The sequence below is a fragment of the Corvus moneduloides genome, chromosome Z (genome assembly GCF_009650955.1).
Source record: "Corvus moneduloides isolate bCorMon1 chromosome Z, bCorMon1.pri, whole genome shotgun sequence".
In the NCBI taxonomy this organism is placed as follows: Eukaryota; Metazoa; Chordata; class Aves; order Passeriformes; family Corvidae; genus Corvus; species Corvus moneduloides.
Genome location: NC_045511.1, coordinates 9285845 through 9310689, shown reverse-complemented (window position 1 = coordinate 9310689; position 24845 = coordinate 9285845). Strand labels below are relative to the sequence as shown.

At 38.9% G+C, this 24845-nt stretch overlaps 1 protein-coding gene across 2 annotated transcripts in view; it reads left to right on the top strand.

Annotated features, from left to right (window-relative positions):
- The window catches only part of PARP8 (poly(ADP-ribose) polymerase family member 8), a 124385-nt gene extending 117571 nt beyond the window's left edge, over positions 1 to 6814 (top strand). For both annotated transcript variants that reach the window (XM_032095971.1, XM_032095972.1), the window contains 3 exons: positions 918 to 987; positions 4394 to 4478; positions 5087 to 6814. In XM_032095971.1, coding sequence (XP_031951862.1) covers positions 918 to 987; positions 4394 to 4478; positions 5087 to 5189 — 258 coding nt within the window. In that variant the 3' untranslated portion in view covers positions 5190 to 6814. The remainder of the gene's footprint in view (positions 1 to 917; positions 988 to 4393; positions 4479 to 5086) is intronic.
- The last annotated feature ends 18031 nt before the right edge of the window (positions 6815 to 24845 follow it).

The following is a 24845-nucleotide window of genomic DNA, read 5'->3' as shown; positions in this document are numbered from 1 at the left end:
GGAAGATTTGTGGATTTTATTAGTGGGAACTTAGTAGCTGAAAAAGAGGTAATATTATTCCCTTTGTGCAAGTTACCAGTTTTATTGCACTGAATGAAATCAACAACTTCAGAGACTGCAAATATTAAATACAGCCCAACTACTTTAGTAAAAATTTATGGGGCATATTGCAGATCTTGTGCTGTTCTTTTCCAAGTAGAAGAATTTAGGAAGAGAATGAAAATGAAATACAGGTTGCGTTATGACCTTTAGCAAGCCCTTGCCTTCTGAGTTTTAGACTTCTAGAAAAATGATGCAAAATAAATTGACAGTGGTTATTCCTGGGAAATGAGCAGCATTTAATTGACAGCAAGTTATTTTTTATTTTTCATGATATTCATGAACCATTAAAATTCTGCTATATCTAAAGCAAGCACACAGCATCTATGCATAGGGCTAAATTTCAAGAAAGAAATCTTAGCATCTGTCTCCATGATTAACACATAGAAAATTACAGAATAATCTGGCTTTGAAGATAGATTGGCGTATCCCAGCAGAAGTTCTCAGAAGTAGGAAGGCCAATAAAATACCAGGATAGTGACCAAGGAATTGGTGACTAAATTCACCTTTCTTTTCTTTTTTTTTTTTTCTGATACCAGTTTTTTTATTGATAACACTGATATTTCTGATCACATTGTTGATTCTGTAATAATTAGGAATTTTAGATACTATTTTTTGAAGGAGTTCAAATCCCTCCTATAATAATAATATAAATGGGGTTTTTTTATAAATTCTGTTACATTTAGAAATAAGAGACAGACTGCCTCTATCTTTGTTCATTAATAAGCCACTGAAAGTAGCAGCTATTGCCTTTGTTGCTTTTTCACTCAGTTTGTTTTACTGCACTAATTCTGTTTTCTCACATTTTTACATCTCAGTCACAGAAGAAAGGACAGCAGTCACAATTCTTGCAAAGCCGTAACTTAAAATGCATAGCCTTATGTGAAGGTAAGCTGAAAGCCCTTGTGGAACTGTTTTAGTCATGGCCACAGGGTGCGCAAATTACAGGGTGCAAATCAGTGAGACCTTTAGTTGGTTGTTTAGGCAAGAAACTACTGGCAGGTGTAGGAGTACCTGCTCAACAGCTGACCTTTTTACTTCAGTAAGAACATTTCCTCTCTTTGAACAAAACCTGTAGCACATGCTGAATTTTCATGGAATGTCATATACACATAGTGACTGTTCATCTGATCTGTGTTTCAAATGTGATCATATTCCTAAGCCATCAGGAAAACCCAGGTCATGTCCTTTATTTGAAGCACTGACTTCTTTCAAGCTCTTGCAAAATGCTTTAAACACATAAAGGTCAGAAAAAAACACCTTTCATACAGAATTTCCAAATAATCTTTTACTGTTCAGACAAGCATACTGATCATCTGGCAACCAGTATGTTCTTTTTGTTTCCTTCAGAAATTTTGGGAAGTTAAAATCTAATGCTTGAGTACAGTCATTCTTGAAAGAATTGGCTGTTCTTTTAATAACTAGTGAAACCTCAGCAGGTTTTGAGAACAAATTGTGACATTTGAATAAGAATTGCACTGGTAGTTAGGAACTAGTCTTGGAAATTATATTAAACTCAATTTGCCCTTCATTTGGAGCATTTGTTTGTTTTAAAGAGTGAAAATTAAGACAGAAGGTGGAAAATGTGTTATTTCAAAATAGAAGCTTTCAGCTGTACATGGTTAAGGATCTGTCAGTCAACATGAAAATGCAATTTGAACTGTACAGAAAAATAGAAATTTAGTTCTAAAACTTCCATAAGGAACAAAATCAATTACTTGGCCTTTAATGCCTGAATTTTTAAATGTAAATTATGTCTTTCACAAGGACTTTTTCATACATGTTGTTGCTTTCTTTGTACTTACTAATGGATTACCAGTTTTATATGGGTGAATTTTAAATATTTGATAAATGCATTTTGTGGCTTTCATATTCATTTCTCTGTGTAGAGAAGGTCGTTTAGGGGAGGTGGTTAATAAAGATTTTATGTAAAATTAATTACAAAAAATGTTTGTTAAAAATTTCAATTCATGGAACAAATGGTATCAAAATTGAATATGCATGCAGTTATGTTAGTGTTAGGATAAGATAAACCTGGCTATTTCAGTTTTAAGGGACCTACAACTGCCATCTAAGTCCAATCCTGACCTATTCAGGGCTGCCCAAACGTTAAGGCATGTTATTAAGGGTATTGTTTAAATGTCCTTTAAACACTGACAGGTTGGGTGCACCAACCCCTCTGTAGGAAGTCTATTCCAGGGTTTGACCACTTGTTATGGTTCAACCCCAGCCAGCAGCCAAGCCCCACGCAGCCACTCCCTCACTCCCCCCCAGCAGGACTGGAGAGAGAATCGAAAGGGTAAAAGCCAGAAAGCTCATGGGTTGAAATAAAGACAGTTCAATAGGCAAAGCAAAAGCAAACAAAGAAATTAATTCACTGCTTCCCATGGGCAGGCAGGTGTTCAGCTATCTCCGGGAGAGCAGGGCCCCATCACGTGTAGAGGTTACTTGGGAAGGCAAAACACCATCACTCCAAATGTATCCCCTTTCCTCCTTCTTTCCCCCACTTTATGTGCTGAGCATGATGTCACATGGTCTGGAATGTCCCTTTGATCAGCTGGGGTCACCTGTCCCACCTGTGTCTCCTCCCAACCTCCCATGAATCCCCAACTTCCTTGGAGTGTGGCAGTACAAGAATCAGAAAAGGCCTTGGCTCTGTGTGAGCCCTGCTCAGCAATAACAAAAACATCTCTGTATTATCAACACTGTTCAGCACAAATCCAAAAACTGACCCGTACCAGCTACTTGGAGGAAAGTAAACTCTACCCCAGTCTAACCCAGCACACTACCCTCTCAGTAAAGAAATGTTTCATAATGTCCAGTCTAAACATCCTCCAGCACAGCTTTGAATCATTCCCTCACATCCTGTAACTGCATACCAGGGAGAGGTGCTCAGCACCTCCCTGTGCCCTTCCCCTCCTCAGGAAGCTGCAGAGAGCAGCAAGGTCACCCCTCACTATTTTTCTCCAAACTAGACAAGCCCAGATCCCACCACCACTCTCGAGGACGTTTTCCAGCCTTCCCACCAGCTTTGTTTCCCTCCTCAGGATGTGCTGAAGGACCTTCCCATCCTTCTCCACCTGCAGAGCCCAGCAGGGCCCACGCTGAGGCTGCCCCAGGGCTGAGCCCAGCAGGACCATCCCCTCTCTGTGCCGGCTGTGCCGTGCTCGGTGCTCTGGGAGGGGGTTTGCCCTCAGGGCTGCCCGGGCACTGCTGACCCACACCGAGCCCAGCACCAGCCAGCCCCACATCCCCCTCTGCAGCTGTCCAGCCACTCCTCTGCCACTTCATGCCTGTGCCTGCTGTTACTCCATCCCAGGTGCAGAATCCAGCATTTGGACTTGTCAAATTTCATCCCATTAATGATTGTTCAATCCAATCTGCAAGGCCTCTTGTCCCTCCAGAGATTCAACAACACCTCCGAGTTTGGCATCAGCACGCTTGGTAACTGTGTATTCACCTGCTGCATCCAGATGGTGGATAAATCCACAGAACAGAACTGGGCCTGGAATGGAGCCCTGAGGAGCCCCACTGGTGTGACCAACCAGATGTAGCCCCATTCACTACAACCCTTGGGCTCAGTCCCTCAGCCAGTTCTTCACCCACCACACCACGAACCTGCTCGTCCCACAGCTGGACAACTTACACAGAAGGATGCTCTTTAAATGCATTTAGATAGCTTCAAGTGCAGATTGATAGTATAGCTTCAAGGTAGCAATAAAAAGCTTTCTTTCCTGTGTTCTCATTCTGCTGGTGAACAGCCTATCATCAAATACATGGAGCAAGTTTCAGCAAGCTTTTTGAACCTCTTGAGTCATAATTGCTATGGTTACTTGTTTTAAATATTTGGTAGTATTGCACATCCCAAATTCGCCATATAGCAGTTTCAGTCTTTGTCTTAAACACTTTGTCTTGGTTTTGGGTCAGCCATCATCAAACACAAATATCTGTTCCAAATGCTGATTAGATGTCTCAGATCCTCCTTAACAGCCTTATGGCTTTTTAAATTCAGTTTTTAATAAATGCATTTTTTAAGTTTTCATTCCATTTAACGACTTGCTCCCATACATCAAGCATCTGTGTTTTCGGAAAAGTATATTTTGGAAACAAGAATCAAGTTTATCTTCCTGTTTGTACTAGCAGCCAACTCAAAATCTGCATCGTACCAGAGACATGTAGGGGAAAGCTGCACATTCCCAAAAGCCTATTTAAAATGTATAAAACCCAAAATCTTTTAGAGCAGTGTTTTCCAGGTGTGTTTTCATCACTGTGAAATTTATTCTTTCTCTGATAGTGATAACCTCACCTGATCTGCACAAACATGGGGAGATATGGGTAGTTCCCAACACGGATCACGTGTGTACAAGATTTTTCTTTGTGTGAGTACAAAGCTTCTCTTAACATTCAGCTTCATACTAGACCTTTTTCTCATGTTCCCTCCAATAGTTGTATTAAAGTAGATAAAATACATTTCTTCCTAATTCTGTTAAGACTTGCTTCATTTTTATCTCTCACTGTGCTTACTTGTGCTAGAAATGTATGGATAAGCTAGTGACAAAGGTTTAGTAGATGTCTTGTTCTAGTATAAATGAACAGAGAGTTAATGATTTTTCCTATTCAATGGCATTACTTCATGTTATATTAAGTCTATCCATGTATTGTGAAACATAATTTCTGTTTGGCTGTGTGTATTTAAGCTGAGGAATTCATTAAAGGCTTCCTGTCTGTGCTGTGAGCATTTCCCCCTTTCACCTAACGCTTGTCCCCTTGGGGTCCTAGTGGCTTATTCAGCCTCAGGGTTTCAGCCTTACCACCTCCCACTCTCCAGAGTTCAGGATCTGCATATAAAGATGAAGCATAGCAGAGCACTTCAATAGAACTGTGTTAACATATGGAATAAGCACTTAGAGAATGAGAGTTTTTGATGTTTTTATGTAGATTAGTAAAACACTAATATGATTTTATTTTCTGTACCCTTTTTTTTTAGTTATGAAGATGGTCAAGTGGGTGATACAAGTATAAATACACAGGAACCAAACATTCATAAAGAGATTCTTCGAGTCATTGGCAATCAAACTGCTACTGGTTAAAAGGACCACTCTTATTTAATTGATGTGAAGCCTTCCTCAGTCTCAAAGCTGGATTTTGAACTGAAGAAGATGCAAAAAACTAATTTATTATTATACTAGCAAATTAACCATTTGAATACTTACTGTTTTCTTACTTAGTATTTCGTATCTCATCAAAATACCTGAGATGGTATCAATTAGCAATTGTAGGGGTGCAAAGTCTATTATTATACTAAAACAGTTAATAATTAAACAGGCATTTGGGTTGCTCACAATAAACAGACATTAAAAAGGACTTTTGTGCTGATATTTTTATACTAAACTTCAATTGGAAGTTTTAGTACTGTATACTGGTATTTTAAATTTAGAATGACTGAATTACAAGTAAGAGAGAAGATTTTATAGCGGAGCACCTGTGTTATGCAGGATACTTTGCAATAAGTAAAATATTCTCGTATTAAAACACAATAAAATACTGTCTGGAACATGTAAAATTGAAGAGATTGGTTACCTGCAGCTATCTTTGATTCTTTTTATTTTACACAAATGCAGCTAGCATTTAGACTCAAAGGTGAAAATGACAATGCATTTTTTATTTACTGGTTGAAAAAAAGCAAAATGAATGTGATGGTATATGTTCAGCTTTCTTTATCTTCTCTGGAAACACTGTCTTACCCATTAAGGAGCTCAGTTGCATTTTTTAATTGTACAAGCCTAGGAAACACCCTGGCAATCCTGAAGCTGTTAATTTCCTTTTTAGAATTTTGGTTTTTATATATTAGATTTTACAATTTCATTAAATCAACAAAGTTTTTTAATGTTTGCATCTTAACTTCAGTGAAACTGCTCTGTGATTAAATTTATTCACATTTTAAAGTATGTGCTGAGTTAAGGCTTTTACATGGCTGAGTTGGTTGTTGATGCATCAGAAAATATATACAAATGCAAAATTCTGATTTTGTCTTGGTGAAATAGTTTTATTAATTAATTTCTAAGCGATAAGAAATCAATTTAAGTATCTCTGTCTTTTAAATTTACAACTGTTTTTTCCAAGTGAGTAGGACGGCAACACAGATAGAGAAGGGTCCAGTCTCCAAGGCATAAAGAATACCCTGTGCCCTGATGAATGCCCTTGGCAGCCCTCATGGTAGCTGTCCTGAAGCATCAATCACACCCTTGAATATGGAGAGCAGTTCAACTTACCCATCTGTGCAACTACTACAAGCCACCTCAGAAAGCAAAAATAGATTGAAGCCTCTCTTATGTTACTTTCATAATAAAGATACTAAAGCACCAAATAATAGCACAACAGAGCACAGGTGTGTTTGTTTCTTTCAAACAGAACTGAAGCAGATACGCTGTAATGGGTGATTCCTTCTTTCTAGTTCAAGCTACACTCCTATATTACTTGCTGCAACTGAAGTGCCCTACAAATAAAATAGTCGTATTTGGCCTAGGAGCATATATCTGGGGATGTATTTTAGCATTCTAGACTTATTTGCTGGAGACTTTAGTTTTTCTGGGTTCATATCCAGACTTGTAAAGCCAATTCTGTTTGATTATCCCCATTTTGCTATTAGTTCTGTTGTTCTGTTGACTTGCACCTTCATTTGGTGGACCTCTAAATTGAGAATCACTACTCTGAATTTGTTGTATTTTGTGTTGTCTGTCTACATAAGGACTGCCTTAGGTTGTGTGACTGCAAAAAGTCAACATAATTCAGAAGTGGAGCTGAGACCCTGGCATGACTATCTCCATATAATGGTCCTGCCATATGTGTCTGAATCACTCTGTTTTGCCTAACAAAAGGAAACTGAGAAGCAAGTCCACAAAGATGTTCTATGATTACTTTCTGGGCTGATAGTCCACCACTCAGGGATGCCTCTTCCAAAAAGCTAGGAGAAAAGAGAGATGACATGAGTGAGCTGGAGAAGCCAAGTAAACAGTCATCTTCCCCGTCCCCTCAAGCTACAGCAGGGGCGCAAATTAAACTTTTGAAGGAAGGAATCTGAAATGTAGCTGATGAGTTGACCTGTGTTTGCATTGTGGGGTTGTGATACTGGTCATGCATGGTGCCATCATAAGTACAGTCCCAGGAAAGGGAAGGAAAAAATACATAACTGCCAAATTTTAAGACTGCTCAGAGGTTTTTTTTAAATGGATGAGCCACAGTGAGGGACAGTGTGGGGGAATGCAGGGCTCCAAGTTGTATGGAGGCCTTGCTATTACAAGGCGCCTGTCTCAGGGAGTGCTGGGATGACTGATTTAATGGGGGAGAAGGATAGTGGTCAAAAGTAAAAGGTAGAATGTGACAAGTACGAGGGTTATGAACCAGTGAAAGAGGGCAAAACGTTTCAGGAAGAAAGGTAGTTCAGAGGGGGCCACATGGCATTAGCAGCTCAGGTCCCACGTGGTGCATGGCAGGAAAAAGGACTGGCCAGAACCAAGCTGCAGCATGGGGATACACAGCCTGTGGCATTGTGGGGCAGCACCATGCCCAGGGCAACTGGGCCACCTGAAATGTGTCATTCTCTAGGGTACAGTGCAAAGACACAAGCCCAGTGTCACGCATAAACAGCAGCTGAACTAGAACAAAATTGTCTGACCAGAAACTCGGTCGCTTTCTTTAGCCAGTATATTAATGAGAAACTTCTATGGCTTTGTGTTATTTGCAGGTGAATGTGAATCTTCAGAATATTTAACAAAGTATTGTCATTATTTTTAAAAGGTGAGGGGAAGGAGGGATGTTCATTTGGCATCTGTTACTCAAAAATAAATAATCCTTATATAGCAAACTTAAAAGCTGAAACAAAGACTTGTATCACCAAGAACTGGAATGAAAAAGCCTGAGGATGAGATTTTCTTTGAAGGATTTGTCCTGCGGGGTTTTATGCAAAGGTGGAAGTTGCATGTTGCCAAGTGCTTCCAAATGACGTACATTGACATGGATTCCAGAGGATGAAAAATAAAAACCGGGGTGATTTGGGCAAGACCCTGTGTTTTGCCCAAAGCCCTTGCATTTCCCTTCCTGTTACCATGCACGCATATGGGTGATAGAGCAATCATTGTTAACTCCTGCTGTAAAGATGCAGGCTTTCCACAGATGGCTTTTAATCAAAGGAAGAAGAGCCCTGGGCTCTGCCATCTCTCTTGGTAGAAATTTCCATGAAGTCATTGCTTTTGCCATACCCAGTATGCAGCAACCAAGGGCGTTCTTGGTAAATAACTTTCTAACTTCTTGCTACACCCTACAACAAAATGCAGGCCCTCCTCATGGTGAAAAGTTGTGACAGAAAAATTAGGTTAGTCCTTTAATGTTGCACCCTAATTATGAATTTCCATATTTCTGCTGAGTATCTTAAACATTGAGAAAGGAATTCAGAATGACGCTTTTAAATCTTTATTGAGATTCAGGCAAGTATTTAGCATTCAAGGGCTAAATGAAGCAATTTGAGGTACCTTTTTCTGTGATATGAATCAATATGGCCCTGTTTTCTTCAACAGTGGTCCACTGTTTTGATAACCTGAATCTTTGGCTTGCTATTACTTACCATAAAGTGGCCAGGTTGTGTAATATTTTGGTTAATGTTTTACAGGAACTAGTCAATGACACTGGAATTTTATAGGCTTAAATTTTTCCTCTACAGCCCTTGAAAAACTCTTAATGATGCTGAATGATTTTAACATAATAGCTGTTGGTACTAAAAATGTGTCTGATGAATTATGCTAAGATTATACATTTGTTAATACAAATATGAAGTCACTTGAAATGAGGACTTTGTGCAAAGATCAGTTATACTTTGCTTATAAATCACTTACGACTGTGGAAACAATTAGCATAATTCCAACAAGGATGAATACAAAGTAGTAAAAAAAAAAAGCTGAAAAGGGACAACTGAATTAAGAGATTCATGGTTTGAAAGGAAACATTAAAAAAACCCTAAACCCTAAGCAAATGCAAAAGTAATATCTAGTTAATTAAGAATTATATTGATTTAGATAGATTTTTCTCTTGGCTTTGGGGAATGAAAGTGAGATACAAAGAATATGAGCCATGACTCACCACGTGCACCTCTGCTGGCAGCGCTGCTGCAGCTGGAATGGCCCTGGCCACCCATTCTCTTCTCTCTTGTGGCACACAGCATCCTGTGGTGTTTTATTTGCAAAATTGAGGTGTTAATGTGTCTGTGCAATTTCTTCATTATGAACACCACCTCGAGGTGAGGGATGAGCCTGTTGACTAAACTGAGCAAGCTCTGCTGTTCATAGAGCAGCAGATTCTGCTGCTGATTATGATTCTGTGAAGCATTGGAAGTTGTTCAGGAAGGATCTTGAATCCAGTCAGAAGAATTTATTCCTTAAATAAATTCCACTCAGGAGCGGAGGGACATGTGCTTCAGAAGGGGATAAATAAAAGGGGATAAATAAAAGGGGATAAATAAAAATGGGAAAATTTGCTCCAAGCAGAGCGTCATTCTGTGTGCACCGTGTTGTGTGAACTGCACAAGGATGTCGCCAGGAGTTTGAATTTCCCGATCTGTGTTTGGAAACTGGTCTGAAAGCACTGACCTCCTCTGTCTGTCCTGGCATGTCAGTGTTGTACTCCTGCTCACTGGCTGCAGCAGCAGCCACTGACAAGAGCCGAGGGAATAAGACAGCTTGAACTGCTGTTCCATAGCATTTTGATTGCATGCTCCTGCTAAGTTTCAGTCTGCCACAGAACAGCTACGATGTAAATTACTACCCATTACACTTTGCATTGGGTTTTTGTATATGTAATAGGCATAAGGCTTTTGTAAAGGGAAAAAAAAATAGTTTTTAGATGAACATATCTACTGTGTTGAAAACCTGTTGAAAAGACTGCATTAAACATTTATCAAAAAGTCAGTAAAAATAGTCCTTATACATAGACATTTAATTTCATGTTCTAAAAATAATTTTTGAACTTACCCAGTATATATTGTGTCTTTGAATTTTAACAAACAGCCACTCCTTTATGTAAACATAAAATATGCCAATGTTTCTTTTAACTCCTCAGCCTTTTTTTCTCCAAATAAATTTATTAAATTCTGTGCACAAAATCATACTGCAGCCTGCTATTTAGCCTATGGTGCCTTAGAGTTACTCAAATATTTAACAAAATGGAGATAATGTAAATACTGCCAGAAGATCACTAAGGCCAAATATTTTCTCTATTCACTTTTTACTGCACTTGCTTTCTATTGCTATTTAAGCCTCTTTTATTCAGCTTTGTAACAGCTATAGCATTGTAGCCAATGTAAATGTTTACCTTCAATAAATCAGAATTTGTTCAACAAGCACTGGGCATTTGGGCACTATTTTGAGAACTCTGTTAATACAGCCATCTAAGAATTAAACTGCTTCTGAAGCAGTTCCTTGAATTTTGCTAATCTCAATGACATCTAAAAGTTATGCCATGCTTTTACACATGTTCTTGAAGTAAAATTTTTTTGCAGTTATCTTTTTAAAAACACTTAGATGAACAATAAAAACAGCTTTTCTTGCTGTGTTTATCTGACTGGGTTACCCAACTATCATAAAAGCATTATTTTGCATGTACAGTATCATAAAATGTGTAAGGATGTCTCAAGATGCTTTTTATAATTGCTTTTAAAGAAGTCCTCTGTTTTTCTGTATAGCTGTTTTTGTCATGAAAACACAGCAAATATATGACAAACCATGTCATACTTTAATGCGGCTGTGTTTAAAGTATAAATACACATCTGCAACTCATAAAATATGCAGACATTTGTGGGACTGGTTATTAATTCAGTGAGTGTACTGTTTTTTTCACTGCCTGTGAGGTCATTTTAATTATATGGGTGAATGTAGCTTGCAACTTTTCAAAGTTTTACCTTTTATTTGTTAAATTTATTGATTTGTGATTGCAGATTTTGGGTTGAAAGAGTCAAAGTGGTACTTAATATTATTTTGACCGCTGTGAAGTGTATTACACAAATATGACTATCAGAGAGACAAAAAGATACGTTACTGCTACTCTAAATGATTGATAATTTGCCTTCAATTTAAGTGTACAGGCTGGGGCTTGAATTCTCTAATGGAAGAGATATTCCAAATTTTGGGGATCTTAAATTTGGAAGCAGTGACTTCCAAACTCACAAAAGAAGAGCTGAATCAGTGGGGAAATCCCAGACCTCTGTAGAATTGGTACCCAAAGAGAGCAGGAGGGACAGAATTTGTATTTGCTTTGGCTTAATTTACTTCATTTCCAAGTGGCTACATCCCAAGTTCACTCAATGTGCACTAATATTAAGTTTTCTGTTGAGAATGTCTTTGGTATATTGTATTCACCTGTTGAACAGTGCCATGTGGGACCCAAGAGATTAGTAATCCAGACAGTAATTGACAGCAGTAAAAAAATTACTGCAATGGACAAGAGCTACTTTCAAATGCACACACTGCATTTTTAACAGGAGGAAGAGCAGAAAATCTTCTAAGAAAATACCACCATTGCAAAAAGTACATACTGTTTTCATTAAGTCACGTTTGGACATTTGACCAGCTTTTTTTGGAATTAGTGTGCAATGCAGATTGGAGCAAATAATTTTGCACAGGGGTCACAGACTTGGTCCCCTCTAAGAGGGATTTGTCCTCCTGAAATGTTGTGGAGCAACTTAAATAGAGCTGCATCGAATGAAGCCAGTAGTAGCTAAGGGCCACAACTTTGCTATGCCCCAGCTCTCAGCACAGTGCAAACACTTTAAGAGAAGAAAACGTAGGGAATGAAACAAAGGGCTCAGTGCCTTGCAAAAGCCTAGTGTCAAAACAGGTGAAACAGGAACAGGATTTGGAAAAAAAATTAAATTGGCCCCTCAGATTGATTTTCTTAAATGTTGCAAATATTTTCCATTCACAGTTAAGGGAGAGAAGTGTAATTCAACACACAGAAACTGAAACCTCTGAACAGGGCATAAGACCCTTTTAGCATCAGCACTGTTTGTAGCAAACCCATGTGCAAGGCGTCAGCTATTGGATTCCAGCCAGTTCCAGAAAACTGGCATTTTGCAAGATGCTGAAGCTGTGGGAATTACACTAGCAGCAGGAACAGTGACTGCAGAAGCAAGAGCAGCACAAGTCTCCAGGGATCGTGTCTGGAAAAAAATACAGGAACTCCTGGCTTATGGTTTGCTCAACAAAAGCCAGAGCTTATCATCAGCAAAGCAGTTCTAATTTGTAACTTAGAAAGCTTTCCATTGTTTGGGAGAAATGAGAAGAAAAAAAAAAAGTAGTTTTCTTCAACCTGCTGTCCTGTAGCTGGTAGTTCAGTCTAGTAGCATGTCTGGGTCAGTGTTCCACTGTACTTGCATGTAGCAGTTTACTTACAGCAGTAGTTAGCAACTTTCCTACAGATCTCAGGCAGAATGAGGAACGTCTCAGCTGACAGTTCCTTGGAGCTGGTCTTCTATTTCATATACGTATTCCAATGGAGTCTGTACAGGTAAAATATTCCAGAAAGGGAATAGGTGGCTGATACTTTCCTTGCTGGTTTTCAAGTATGATCAGACTGTTCTCCCCATGTGAGCTGCTAAACAAAAAATTTTGCTGACTGTTTAAAAAAACCCTTCATCTCTCCTGATCCTTCCATCTCTCCTAGTCAAATAGCTTGGAGTTCGGGTGTATTTCTGTTCAGAACCATCTACCAAGGTTAATTCAGTATGAAGAAGTTCAAAGATGAGAGGAGTCAGAGGCTAAACTGATTGAAATAGGTATAAGTGCAATTTGAGTGCATATAGATGAAAATATGTAAGTATATATTTAAAATTTTGCATATATTTATAGGAACATAAGTTGAAACAGAACTTTTGACTCAAAACTAAGGATCATGATATCACTGTTTATAACACTTCTGACAAATGCAATGTATTACAGACTGCTCTAATGTGATCGGTTTTGGTAGATCTGACTTACTGACTTTTCGTCAATGGCATAAGAGGGTTTTAAATTTTTGCCTATGGAGAATTCAGTCACGCCTCCTCTGTATGTGTTATCACATAGCTGGCATGTTGTGCTTCATGTGATATTCCATGTGTGTGAAATTGTATTATTCCACTCTGTCTTTTAATTATCTTACGCAAACTTTGGTTTCATGCTTGCCATGCTAATCAGTAGGACACGAATATCAAAAATCTCAAGATCTTTTAGCACCCATCTCACTTCATATTCCTTCAGATACTTTATGCTTTGAAGAACTTAGCATCTTTTTTTGAGCTACATCTCTCAACAGTACCAATAACATTTGGTCCATTTTATGCCGTGATTACAAAGGTCTTTGGGAGGTTGCTAAACAACTTGATAAACCTGAGAGGTGCCACTTCCATCACTCTGAGTGTTGATTTATCCTTTTTATCAAGATATTTTTTTTTTTAAGTTTCCAGTGGTCTCTTCCACCACCAAAAAGTTACAAAAAAATTAAGGACTTGTTGGGGAGATGATAATTTTGCTGTTTGTTATGTTGTTCAATGACTTCATTTTCTGTATATCTGTGCTAATGTGACCTGAATTTCTGATCCATTGCAAATCTCTTTCCTATCACTCTTACTGCTCACAGAGCTAGCCTTTAGAAGAGCATCAGATATGAGCATTAAAATACAATACTGAGTATATTTCAGTTAAAATGCAGCAGTGTGAAGCCATGAATAGTAAAAAAAAAGTATTGAAATTATAGTCCCAATATGAAAAGCATGTGTACAAACTATTAACTTGTACATGAGAACAAAAATGTGTGGCCAAATAGGTATGCCAAAAAGGATGCTGTTAAAAGCTAAAGAGTTTTATAAACACAATTTCCTGTCATAATTTTCTTTGATCTAAGCGAATTTGGCAGTGTAAGTTCAAAATACTCCCTACCTGTAGTTCTGGCTCTGTCTTTAAACAGGGTTCAGATTGAATTGCTGGTCTTTCCTTCACAGATTCTTCTTTTCCTGTGTTGTTATGAGGAAAGTTTACTGGATTCTTAATTACTTTGAAGAGTGTTATTGATCTCCTAAATTAATCTGTTTGTACAATTTCCGTAGATTGATTTGAAATGTTTTTTTCATCAATAAGCTACCATAGGCATTTGCTTCCTTTCCATGGAGACTTTTTATGTTTGTAAACCTCAAGTCTTGAGTTTTTTTACTTGAACAAATCTTTTCTTAAGGGGATTGAAAGACTTGATGGTATGTGTGCATGAGATTTATTATGAAAATTTTTACTTTTGTCTTTGTAAATTGTGTCTCAGTGGCCTGGGCAGCAGATGCTTTGGTGTAGTGCAACAATTTATGAATTGGTCCCAATGAGGACTGATTTTGATTTTGGCTTTTAGGGTATCATTGACCCATTGGATAAAGCTAAAAATTCTGACTATTCTGATCAAATTCTGTTGTCTGTAAATTATGTTACCTTGTGTAAACTGTTCCTTTACATTATCTGGTCTGTGAATCTCTATTCATATATATTCCTGCCAACTCTACTATGCATGAATGCAAAGAAAGAAACAAAGGTACAATAAAGACGTGGTTCATGGTCCCTGCTGATTGGAAATTGTGTGTGGGTTCATGTAGGGTAAAAATTGTACAAGTGGTCGCTCTAGCAGTTTTGTGAGCTGAACAGTTGTCTTTCATGCCCGGCAATGTTCCTGGGCCTGTTCGCTTTGCTTGTATAGGCACAGCCATCCTGGTTAGATTTGGTCTGATTGTTTATCTTGATCAAGATCCTTGCTCTGAAGTGACAAAGGTATTCCTTGGTGGAAGATTACATTTCTTAGGGCACTGTTGTTCTTGCTTTTCACTTCGTACAGTTTCCTGTGGCGAAAGCAGATGCAAAATGGATGAAGGATACTATTATTTTGATTTGTAGAATTATTCCTACATCATGAGTAAGTACAAGTGATTCCACAGCATTCAGGCCTCTACATACACTTCAGCATCCACGACAATTAACTTAAATTTTCTCTGACTAGATACTTATATACACATGCATATATCCTCTTTAATTTTGATATTTTGATTGCTAAGTAGGTCTTTAAATACAAGAAAGTGGGCACCATTGTTTTATGTACACAGAGATTGTCTAGACTTGCTGAGAAAGATGAGCAAGTAGAGCTCAGTTAGGAACAACGATTTATTTCAGTGCTCTGCTAAACAGAGACTACTGAATCCTGTGGGTGGTTTTATAAAAAAAAGTGAGCAAATGTCTACTGGAAAGTTACTTCTCTGTGATCAGAACAGATTCAGAACCAAGCTTCTTGAGGTGCAAGGCATGTGTTGCAACATATTCTATCCCACCCAAAACAATTCTATCTAGCCTCAAAACAAGGATTTGATTAAATACTTGTACTTGGTCTTTTTTTTTCCCTCTTTTTTTTTTTCCCTCCCCACCAGAAACTTTCTCTGGAAAAAAACTATATCCAAAAACTTTTCTAACTGTAAAAGCCATTGCCAGTTAATCACAGCTATGGCAGTTTAAGGATGTGATTTCCACAAGTTAGTCCCTTAGATTTATGGTGCTCTCTATGATTTTTATTTTCTCCCCACATTATGAATGCTTCATTTCTCTTGAGGGTCATAAAAACTTGAAAGGTATAGTAGCAATATACAATGCAGACTTCCTTGCACCCTCTTGCTGGTCTGCATAAAACCTGAATTGAGGTACTCATTTCCTGCAGTGATTAATCAACATAATGTGATCACTTGATGAAAATCAGGCTATAGTAGGTAGGTATTTTGAAGAGGAATGTTGGGCTTGAGGTTTTTGTTTCACAGGGCCCTTTCAGCAGTGAGTGAAATTTATTCTCTCTCTTGTGGTTTGAGCTCATCTCTAATTTTGATTTTATTTCTTTAGATCAGGATGTTGGACCAACCACCTAAGGGCTACTTAACTGAGGAAGTAATTTTGCTAACAGGATTGTTTCGTCTCCATACTAGACCAAATTGCTGGAATGAAATGGCTTTCCAACGTGTTTTTTGGTCAGCAGAGTTTGCTTTCTGCAGGGTGCACCAGGCAGCATGCCTTAAAATTTGGCCATTCCTGCAAATCCCCTCTGAACTGAGCTATCTTCAGTTACACCTGAGCCATGAGGTCCTTCACCTTCTCCAGCTTGCCCGGATGCTTTTTACTTGTCTCATGGAGGTTCAAACTGAACTAATTTTTTTAAATTCAGCTCTAGCAGCTTCAAAGGGTCACTTACAGTAGAACATGTATTCTTGCTCAAGAAACACTTAGTTCTGTGCTCACATTTTAAGCATTTGCATAAATGCTGTCTTGGAACTATACTCTGTTGTTGCCACAAAAAGTATCAGGGGGCTGGAAGACCTCTCCTATGAGGACAGGCCAAGAGAGCTGGGACTGTTCTGTCTGGAAAAGAGAAGGGTCTAGGGAGATCTTACTGCAGGTTTCCAGTACCTGTATGAGACTTAAAAGGAAGACAGGAAAAAGCTTTTTGCCTGGGCCTGCTGTGATACGACAAGGAGTAATGGTTTTAAAATAAAAGAGGATTGATTCAGGCTAGATATAAGGAAGAAATTATTTTTTCCAATGAGGACATTGAAACACTGGAACAGGTTGCCCAGGGAGGCAGTGGATGCCCCATCCCTGGAAACACTCAAGGCTGAATGGGGCTCTGAGCAACCTGATCTAGTGGAGGATGTCCAGGCTGATTGCAGGGGTTTGAACTAGATGGTGTTTACAGATTCACTCTAACCCAAACCATTCTATGATTTTGTGGAGAACATTTACCAGAAAGTAATCACCTATTTCCTGGCCAATCTCTAAGGACTGGAAACCTGTCTCCTCTCTTTTCCTAGTACTGGCTAGATAGTATTGCCTCTGTCTCTTCTTATATACACTTACAGGAGTTCCACGTGAAAAGTGGCCATGCTACTGGGGCCCTGGCCCAGCATCAGAAGACCTGGCTTTTCTACCATCTGGGTTTGCTGTGTTACCAGAGAAGTCACCAAACACATGCTTTTGTTCAAATGATTCTTCTCCTGTGTAAAAGAGGTCAGCTGGTAGAAAAAATGAAACGAAATGTGTGAACTCCCTGATGGACTTACAGAGTGATACTTTTGAGATCTAACATCAGTGTTGCAGTAGCAAAAATGTAACAGCCTGATCTTTCAAACGCTTGTCAAACTCTCTGCTCACCTCAATATAATCAGATTTGGATTCTCATCAATGCAATGTGAGATGAATGCACTATACCCTTTCCTCAACAGTCCCATTAAATATGGATGGGCATGCTAAACTTAAGTCAGAGCCTGTCTTTTACACAGCAGTCCTGAGAGAGATCAGTCTCAAAAAGTGCAGAAATGCATACAGTGTGCCATGCCTAAGAGGAAATAGTGCTAAGACTCTGTAACTGTAAGGGTAGAAACTTCTTTCTGAACAGGAAAGAAAAAACCTTGTGTCGAAGATGTAGGAACAGATGGTAGTGATTTATCCTAAGTAGGATGTGGGATTTGGGTTCTTCCTTCTGTTTCAAGAACCTCTTTCCCATTATCCTCCTTATGGTGCAGGGCAGTAGTTCTCAATTCATAACCAATGGAAAACCAACACACAGCTCCAAAAGAAGATGAGGACAGTGGCATAAAACACATGTAATTGACACTAAAAAGAACTGAAAGCACAGAGAGTAAGTCTTTTACAATATACAAAGTGTTCTTCAGCTTATAAAACTAGCACAGTAAAAGCAAATGTTTTCTGGATTATGTCATTGGTTGCATGGGCAGAGAGAGGGAAGCACTTCTTCAGCAACACTGACAGTGCACACATTTCCTGAGGAAATCTGTCTCAAGCACTATGCTGGGGACCTATTTCTTCAGCCCCTCACTGTGGATTCATCACTAAAAGTCCCAGCGAACACCATCTGTCAGTAGAAGAGTCCAGGAGAGAGGGAGGTTAATCAGTGAAAGGTAAAACCATAATTTTATAGAATAAGATCTGCAGAAAAGTGAGTGTGTGGGCAATGTTTTGTACCAGAAATACCAGTGAGAGAGTGGGTTCTGAGTAGTGTTTGGGAGGTAGAAAAATGTATGTGCCACTTTATATTCCCACTCATTTTCCACGTAAACAACAGGGGTATCTTTATTGTTGTCCTTTTCTCCTAAAACTGACTCAAATTAATCATTCTCATAGGACTTTCTTTAGCCCTGCTTCTAAACTTTGTAAGTATCCTAAACTGAGAATACTGGCTGCTGGAATTCATATAGGAAACTGGATATCAAAACACTTCCCAAAGCCAGGAAAAAACAAGTCGTGTCAGAGAAAGGGTGATACAGTAGTGTCCCTCACAATCTGGTCTGCTCTTCCTGGTGGAGCAGATATGAAATATAATTTTCTCAATCTAAGTAAGCAAATCACAGAACTGAGTTTTCTACTACTGATAAACTCTACTGGTCTTTCATAAAAGCCAATGCCTTCTTTGGCAATTATTAATAAGGAAAATGAGATGTGCTCAGTTTTTCCTAAGAGAATAGACATAATACACCTACCTTCTCTGCTCTTTTTTTGTAGAAATATTTGCCTGCAGCTGCCCAACAAGTATTTAATCTCTGTAAAAGTACCATCTAGTTCATGTTTTCTGAATTTTATGTTAATATTGTCTTGAATAGGGATTTATACTGTCATGGGCAAAACAGACTCATCTTCAGGATATTAATTGAATTTATTATTAACAAAATCAGAGCAGGGTAATGAGAAACAAAATAAACCTTAAAAACACCTTCCCCCACCCCTCTATCCTTCCCAGCTCTACCTCCTCCCCCACAGCAGCTCAGGGAGACAAGGAACGGGGGTTATGGTCAGTTCATCACACATTGCTCCTGCCACTGCTCAGGGAGAGGAGTTGTTCCCCCTGCTCCAGCATGGGTCCCTCCCATGGGAGATAATTGTCCATGAACTTTAACATGAGTCCATCCCATAGGTAGCAGCTCTCCACAAATTGCTGCAACATGGGTCCCTCTTTCATGGGGTGCAGTCCTTCAAGGACAGGCTGCTCCAGTGTGGGTCCCCCACAGGGTCACAGGTCCTGCCAGGAAACCTGCTCCAGCATGGGCTTCTCTCCCTGGGTCTGCAGGTCCCTGCCAGGAGCCTGCTCCAGCAGAGTTTTCCCATGGGCTCACAGCCTCCTCTCAGGCACCCCCGCTCCGGTATGGGTTTCCTCTAGGGGCTGCAGGGGCACAGCTGCCTCACCTTGGGCTGCACCAGGAGCTGCATGGGAATCTCAGCTCTGGTTCTTGAAGCATCTCCTGCCCCTCCTTCTCCACTGACCTGGGTGTCTGCAGAGCTGTTCCTCTCTCATATTCTCATCCCTCTCATCTCTGGCCACAGTTAAAACTGTGCAATAGCTTTTTTACCTTCTCTAAATACATTATCACAGAAGCATTACTACAATTCCTGATGTGCTTGGCCTTGGCCAGCATCGAGTCTGTCTTAGAATTGTCTGGGATTGGCTCTGTTGGACACAGAGTAAGCTTCTGGCAGCTTCTCGCAGAAACCATGCCTGTAGACCCCTCACTACCAAAACCTGGCCAGGCACACACAATACATCAATACATCTTCTTGACTGGAGTAGGATTAAATAATTTATCTCTGTGAATAGCTGAATATTTACTTTTTCGTCTGTGAAATGTGCAGTTCAAAAGTGTGTAATGTTTCTACATATTCCTTCAGCATGAGACTTGAGATATTTGATACTCTTGGAATATGATACGATTTTCTTTCCATGTTCTTTTGGTGTGAGAGTTAGGGTTGTCTTTTCGCTGAGATATCATCTAGAGTAGGACTGCAGAAATATACCAGTTAAGGTTCACAACATGGCCTATAACCTGCACATTTGTATTTTATATTATTTACACTTTAGAAGAATGATTACTTCATAAGATTAAAAAAATTTTTTTTTTACTTGGAAAGAACACTAGCAGTGGTCTTTAAAAAATAAAGATGTATATTGGCATACCAGCAACTGTTAAATGAATACACATTTGTATATATTAAATCCTGGCAAAGAAGAGCAAGATTTTTGCCACGGAAAGATTGGTCCTGATGTCAGCAGGAGAATTACACGAGATGCATTTAGCAAACCTGACTTGCCAAAATATACTAACATCTCAGGAGGTAACTAAAAAGTTACAAAGTGATATACAAGACAGCCACTCCCAAGCACTCTCTGGATGGTCCTATTGCTGTGTTTCCTCTGATTTATTGTTTTTTCTCTTCACAGGTACATAGATAAAATGATATATTTACAAAAGGATAGGAAACCTAGAGTGATAGCAAAAGTGGCTAAAACAAAGAGTAATCTTCAGCTGCTGGGAGCTGTTATCCAAGGCAAAAGAATAGATATACCTGTTCATTTTAAACATTTGCTTGTCTGGAGCTTTTGCAGAGACCACATATATCCTTCTGCATATTTCCAAGGACACTGATTTAGCCAGGTGTTCTTGTTGGATTGGTGGTAATAAAACTAAATTATTTCCAAACACAATGACTGTGGTATGTTAAATACTTTGTATAAATAGGTGAGGAAAATCCCTAACGTATATTTGTCTCTCACCTGTTTTGATTAGAAATGTCTCCTGCCTCCTAGGATGCCCTCACTGTGGCAATGCTTTGATTGACTGTAATGTCTTGTTCATGAATGGATATTTCTTCTACTTGCATCTCATGGCTACAAATCTGTTGACTACATTAAAATTTGCTTACAGTACTTCTAAGGGAACTATTGTGTCTTTCAGAAAGAGCAACTGAGGCAGAAAGCAGAAAAATTTCCTCTGGTATGAAGGTTCCAGCATATATTCTGTTCCACAGAAAGACAGTACATCCAGGCAAAAAATGTGATTGATGCGAAGGTGCAGGTAGCAGTAGGCTGGTAGAAGGGACACAAAAGGAGCATGCAGTGGCCAATTTGTGATTCTGGGCATCTGCATGTCAGACACAGTAATGTTCCATTTGTGGCAGAGATTTCTGTATGCTGGCACTGGATATTTAAATGACATAATTATGTAGCCTAGGGAAACTCCAGTGTGTTCTCCTCCCTCCAGACTGAGCAGCAAGGGAGCTTCAGAGTTCTCTGCTGGGACATAGGCATTTTAGCCAGGGTTCCTTACCATTTATGAGAAGATATGATCCAGGTTCATGCAGCAGAACAGACTTCTCTGGCACATCACAGGAAATTAATGTCCTTCTCTAAAACAGGTATTTAAATAATCTTTGAAATGACAGTAAGGTCATCAGTTGTCATTTATTACTTCATTCCTAAATAAGGTATTGAATTCACAGAAATGTAAGGGGAAGTGTCCTTCCCTTCTTTCTTTCTGATAATGACTGAAAGAAACCATTTCCTCAGAAAAAGAGCCAAAATTTCAGGGTCTGCCTTGTGCAGTGGGTAGGTGATGCCACCCTGGGAGCTGGTTTAGCTGCCTAGAAGTTGTCTTCTGTGGGAGGGGCAATTAATGGCAGTGTATCACACTACTTGGAAGTCCTTGCAAAACACCTTTTCTGGTTATGCAGATAGAGTGAAATGGAAGTGAAAACATTTTATCTTGAAAATTGTGCTGAGAAGCAGCAGGACACCATAATGGAAGCCATGCAAACACAGGAAGAGGGCATTTCTTAGACTTGTTTTTCAGCTTAGCTTATACATCCAAAGGGTGTCCACCTGTTGGCGGCACAGCGAGCTCCATGCACTGCCTGGATATCCATATTCAGGGCTATACTGCCTCCAACTACTTCTCTAGCAAGAAAAATTCTGCAGTCTGTCCAGAGATCAAGGGTGACGTTTTCATAAGCATTTGATATGTAAGAACCTTAAATTCAATTTTAAAACCCTTTTTGCTTACAGTACTTCTGTAACCTTTTTACTTCTTCAGCATGTTGATTTCCAGTAGAACTGGACTTGTAAACTTATAATTTCTGGGCATAAACATGGACAGCTGCAGCCAGTTAGGTGCTGATGTACATCATGATATCTGATTTCTTATTGCCCCAGAAACAAGACTGACAGGAATATTTGGAAGAAAAAGCAATTTTATTGGGAAATGACAGTTAAATAAAGTCTAAGAATGCTTTCTGTATGCCCCATCCATCGAACTGTACAAGGCCAGGTTGGAGGGGCTTTGGGCAACCTGGTCTAGTGGAAGGTGTCCCTGCCCATGGCAATTCAATTCTATGATTCAATGTCTCTATGAATTGTCTTCTGTAAATTAATATTAAATAGAGACAAGCAGAAACTGCCAATGCACAGCTGAGGAGGCTATGTTCCCAAATTTCTCTCTGCTGGGCAGTCAGCCAGCCCCCAGCAGTGTTAGGGATCTCTGCTTCCAGAGTACTGCTCTGTAGTAAAGAAATCCCAAGGATACTCAAGGATTCCCGGGACTGTCAGGACATTAGGAAAATAGGAACTGGGGAGGATCTCAGGATGCAGTGTCCTAGAATTGTTCTACAGCACGTTGAGCCGCCCTTGAGAGTCATTGAAATGCTCACATCTAATGTTTTATTTCAGAGTTTTTTGTGTCAGATTTTCCACTCTGATAGCAGTTTTGTAATGCTTATATTTCACTCTAGGAAAGAAGACTTCTCAAAAAGCTTAGTGTTGTGTGCAAACTCGGGCTTTGAACCAGAAACTGTTCTTGAGTTTGGTAGGTGCCCTTAAAAATGTTGGACCAAATTTGACCATCTACAGTGCTGCTCAGAGCTTTGTGAGAAGGACATCCAAGCGCTGTAATAGGTCTGTTAGTGCCACTTGTATAACCAATACTTACGTAATGTAAACTTGTGCCTCTGGTAATTCATACCTGATAAACATCACACTCAGTGTTTGTTTATTTTCTCTTCCTGCTCTGCTCAGGTCTTCTGAGGATCAATTATACCAGTCTTCAAAAACCAGTTCATATACCATGTTTTCATGCCACCCAAAGTCACCTTCTCTTTCCTTTTTCTGCCCCAAATAGTAGTGTAAGTTAATATAATGTACCACCATGAAACTCTTTAGGGGGTAATCTGTGTTGCATTTATTTGTAAGCATATTTCTAGCCTACACAAAACACATTTCTTTTCCTACTACAAACCTCTTATTTTACAGATACTCTGAGTTTCTGGAAAAAAAAAGTGTCTGAGTTTACAGCTGTTTCTTCACTGCAGATTATTTCAACACTTATTAGAAGAAAAATGTCTCCAAGCTTAGTGTTTTGGGATCTGAGTCTCTGTTACCTCTTCCATAGCCATTCACGTGCTGTTTTGTATTCCACCTTCTCTCCTGTACCTGGTCTGCATGTGACAGCATGAAAAATACCTGGTATGGGTGAGAACTACTTTTTAAAAAATCAATTTGGAGTCATGGTTGTTGGAAAAATTTTTTCAGATGTATTGCCAAGAGAGGCCAATTCCATTTACGGTGTTGACTGAATTTGTTAAGAGATAAATTGCAGTGAGATAAAGCTGGTTTTGTAAATCTCCTTAGGAACAAAACTAGTAATTCTTGTAACAGCTTTTAAAGCCTGGCCCCTTTTCTTCCTCTAGACATGCTTACCACTATTTCCTGCATGGTTCCATTTTGAAATCTATGCTTGTTTTTAAAGGCTTTTATAATATATGTTTCCTAACTCCACATACTTCCATAACATCAGCTGCAACATGTTTGAAAGCAGTAATTGGACAAGTAATCCTTCCAGGGAAAAACAAATCATGTCTGGTTGTAATGGTCTAAATATCTCTTATTTCCCATTCTGTGTAGTGTTTGCAATACTTTGGAGGAAAGAGGGAAATAGAACTGCTAAAAAACCCCTGAAGAATCTGGCAGAGAAAGATCAAGACAATTTTACCCCTAGATGAACAGGATACAAAATTAAAGTCAATTTTTTAGCAGATATAACCAATGGGAACGGGGTGAAGTTACCTGTAGTTTTCATCCAAAGAATATATGCTTTTCTAACAGACGTCTATAAGGCTTAAAAGACTTAGAAGGGGAAACATAATGAGTTGTGCTGTGCAGAAACTGAGATAAGATGGATATGTCTGTTTTTCACAGTATTAATTATATAAAACTCTTCATTAGCCTTTTACTCTTCTTGTCATCTAGTTAGACAAGTGGTAAAATTGCTATCTCACAAATTTACTACCACAGACATCTGCCTAGAAGTAATTGATAACTATTCAAATGTACAAGAACTTGCCCACTAGGGCCATTCCAAGTCCATTGACTATAAAGCAGAATCTTAAGGGAGACTGCAAGTACAGGAACACTAAAATTAATAAAAATATTCCCATATATATTCCCACAAAAGGCTAATTCCCATAGGTAACAAATTGCATAGAAGTAATTAATTTGTTTTTTGCAGGAGACTTTTCTCTTAATGAGACAAGGTTTTCCCCAAAGATGAATAAAGAGGTGAGAAAATAAGTCATTATTTGCAAATTATTTCCAACAAGAAAGAAACTGTGGGGTAATTGTGGATAGTCCTTTGAGAATATGAGGTCTGTATTCAGGGTAGTCCAGAAGACAAATTATATAATAGGAATTACTAGGAAGGAATTTCAGAGTGAAACCTGTGGTCTGTATACTCTTCAGATACTGAATTCTACATATTGTATAATATAAAAATATAATCATATATAATTATAATTAGGTATTACAGGAGGGCGGATATGTGGCTAGATGCT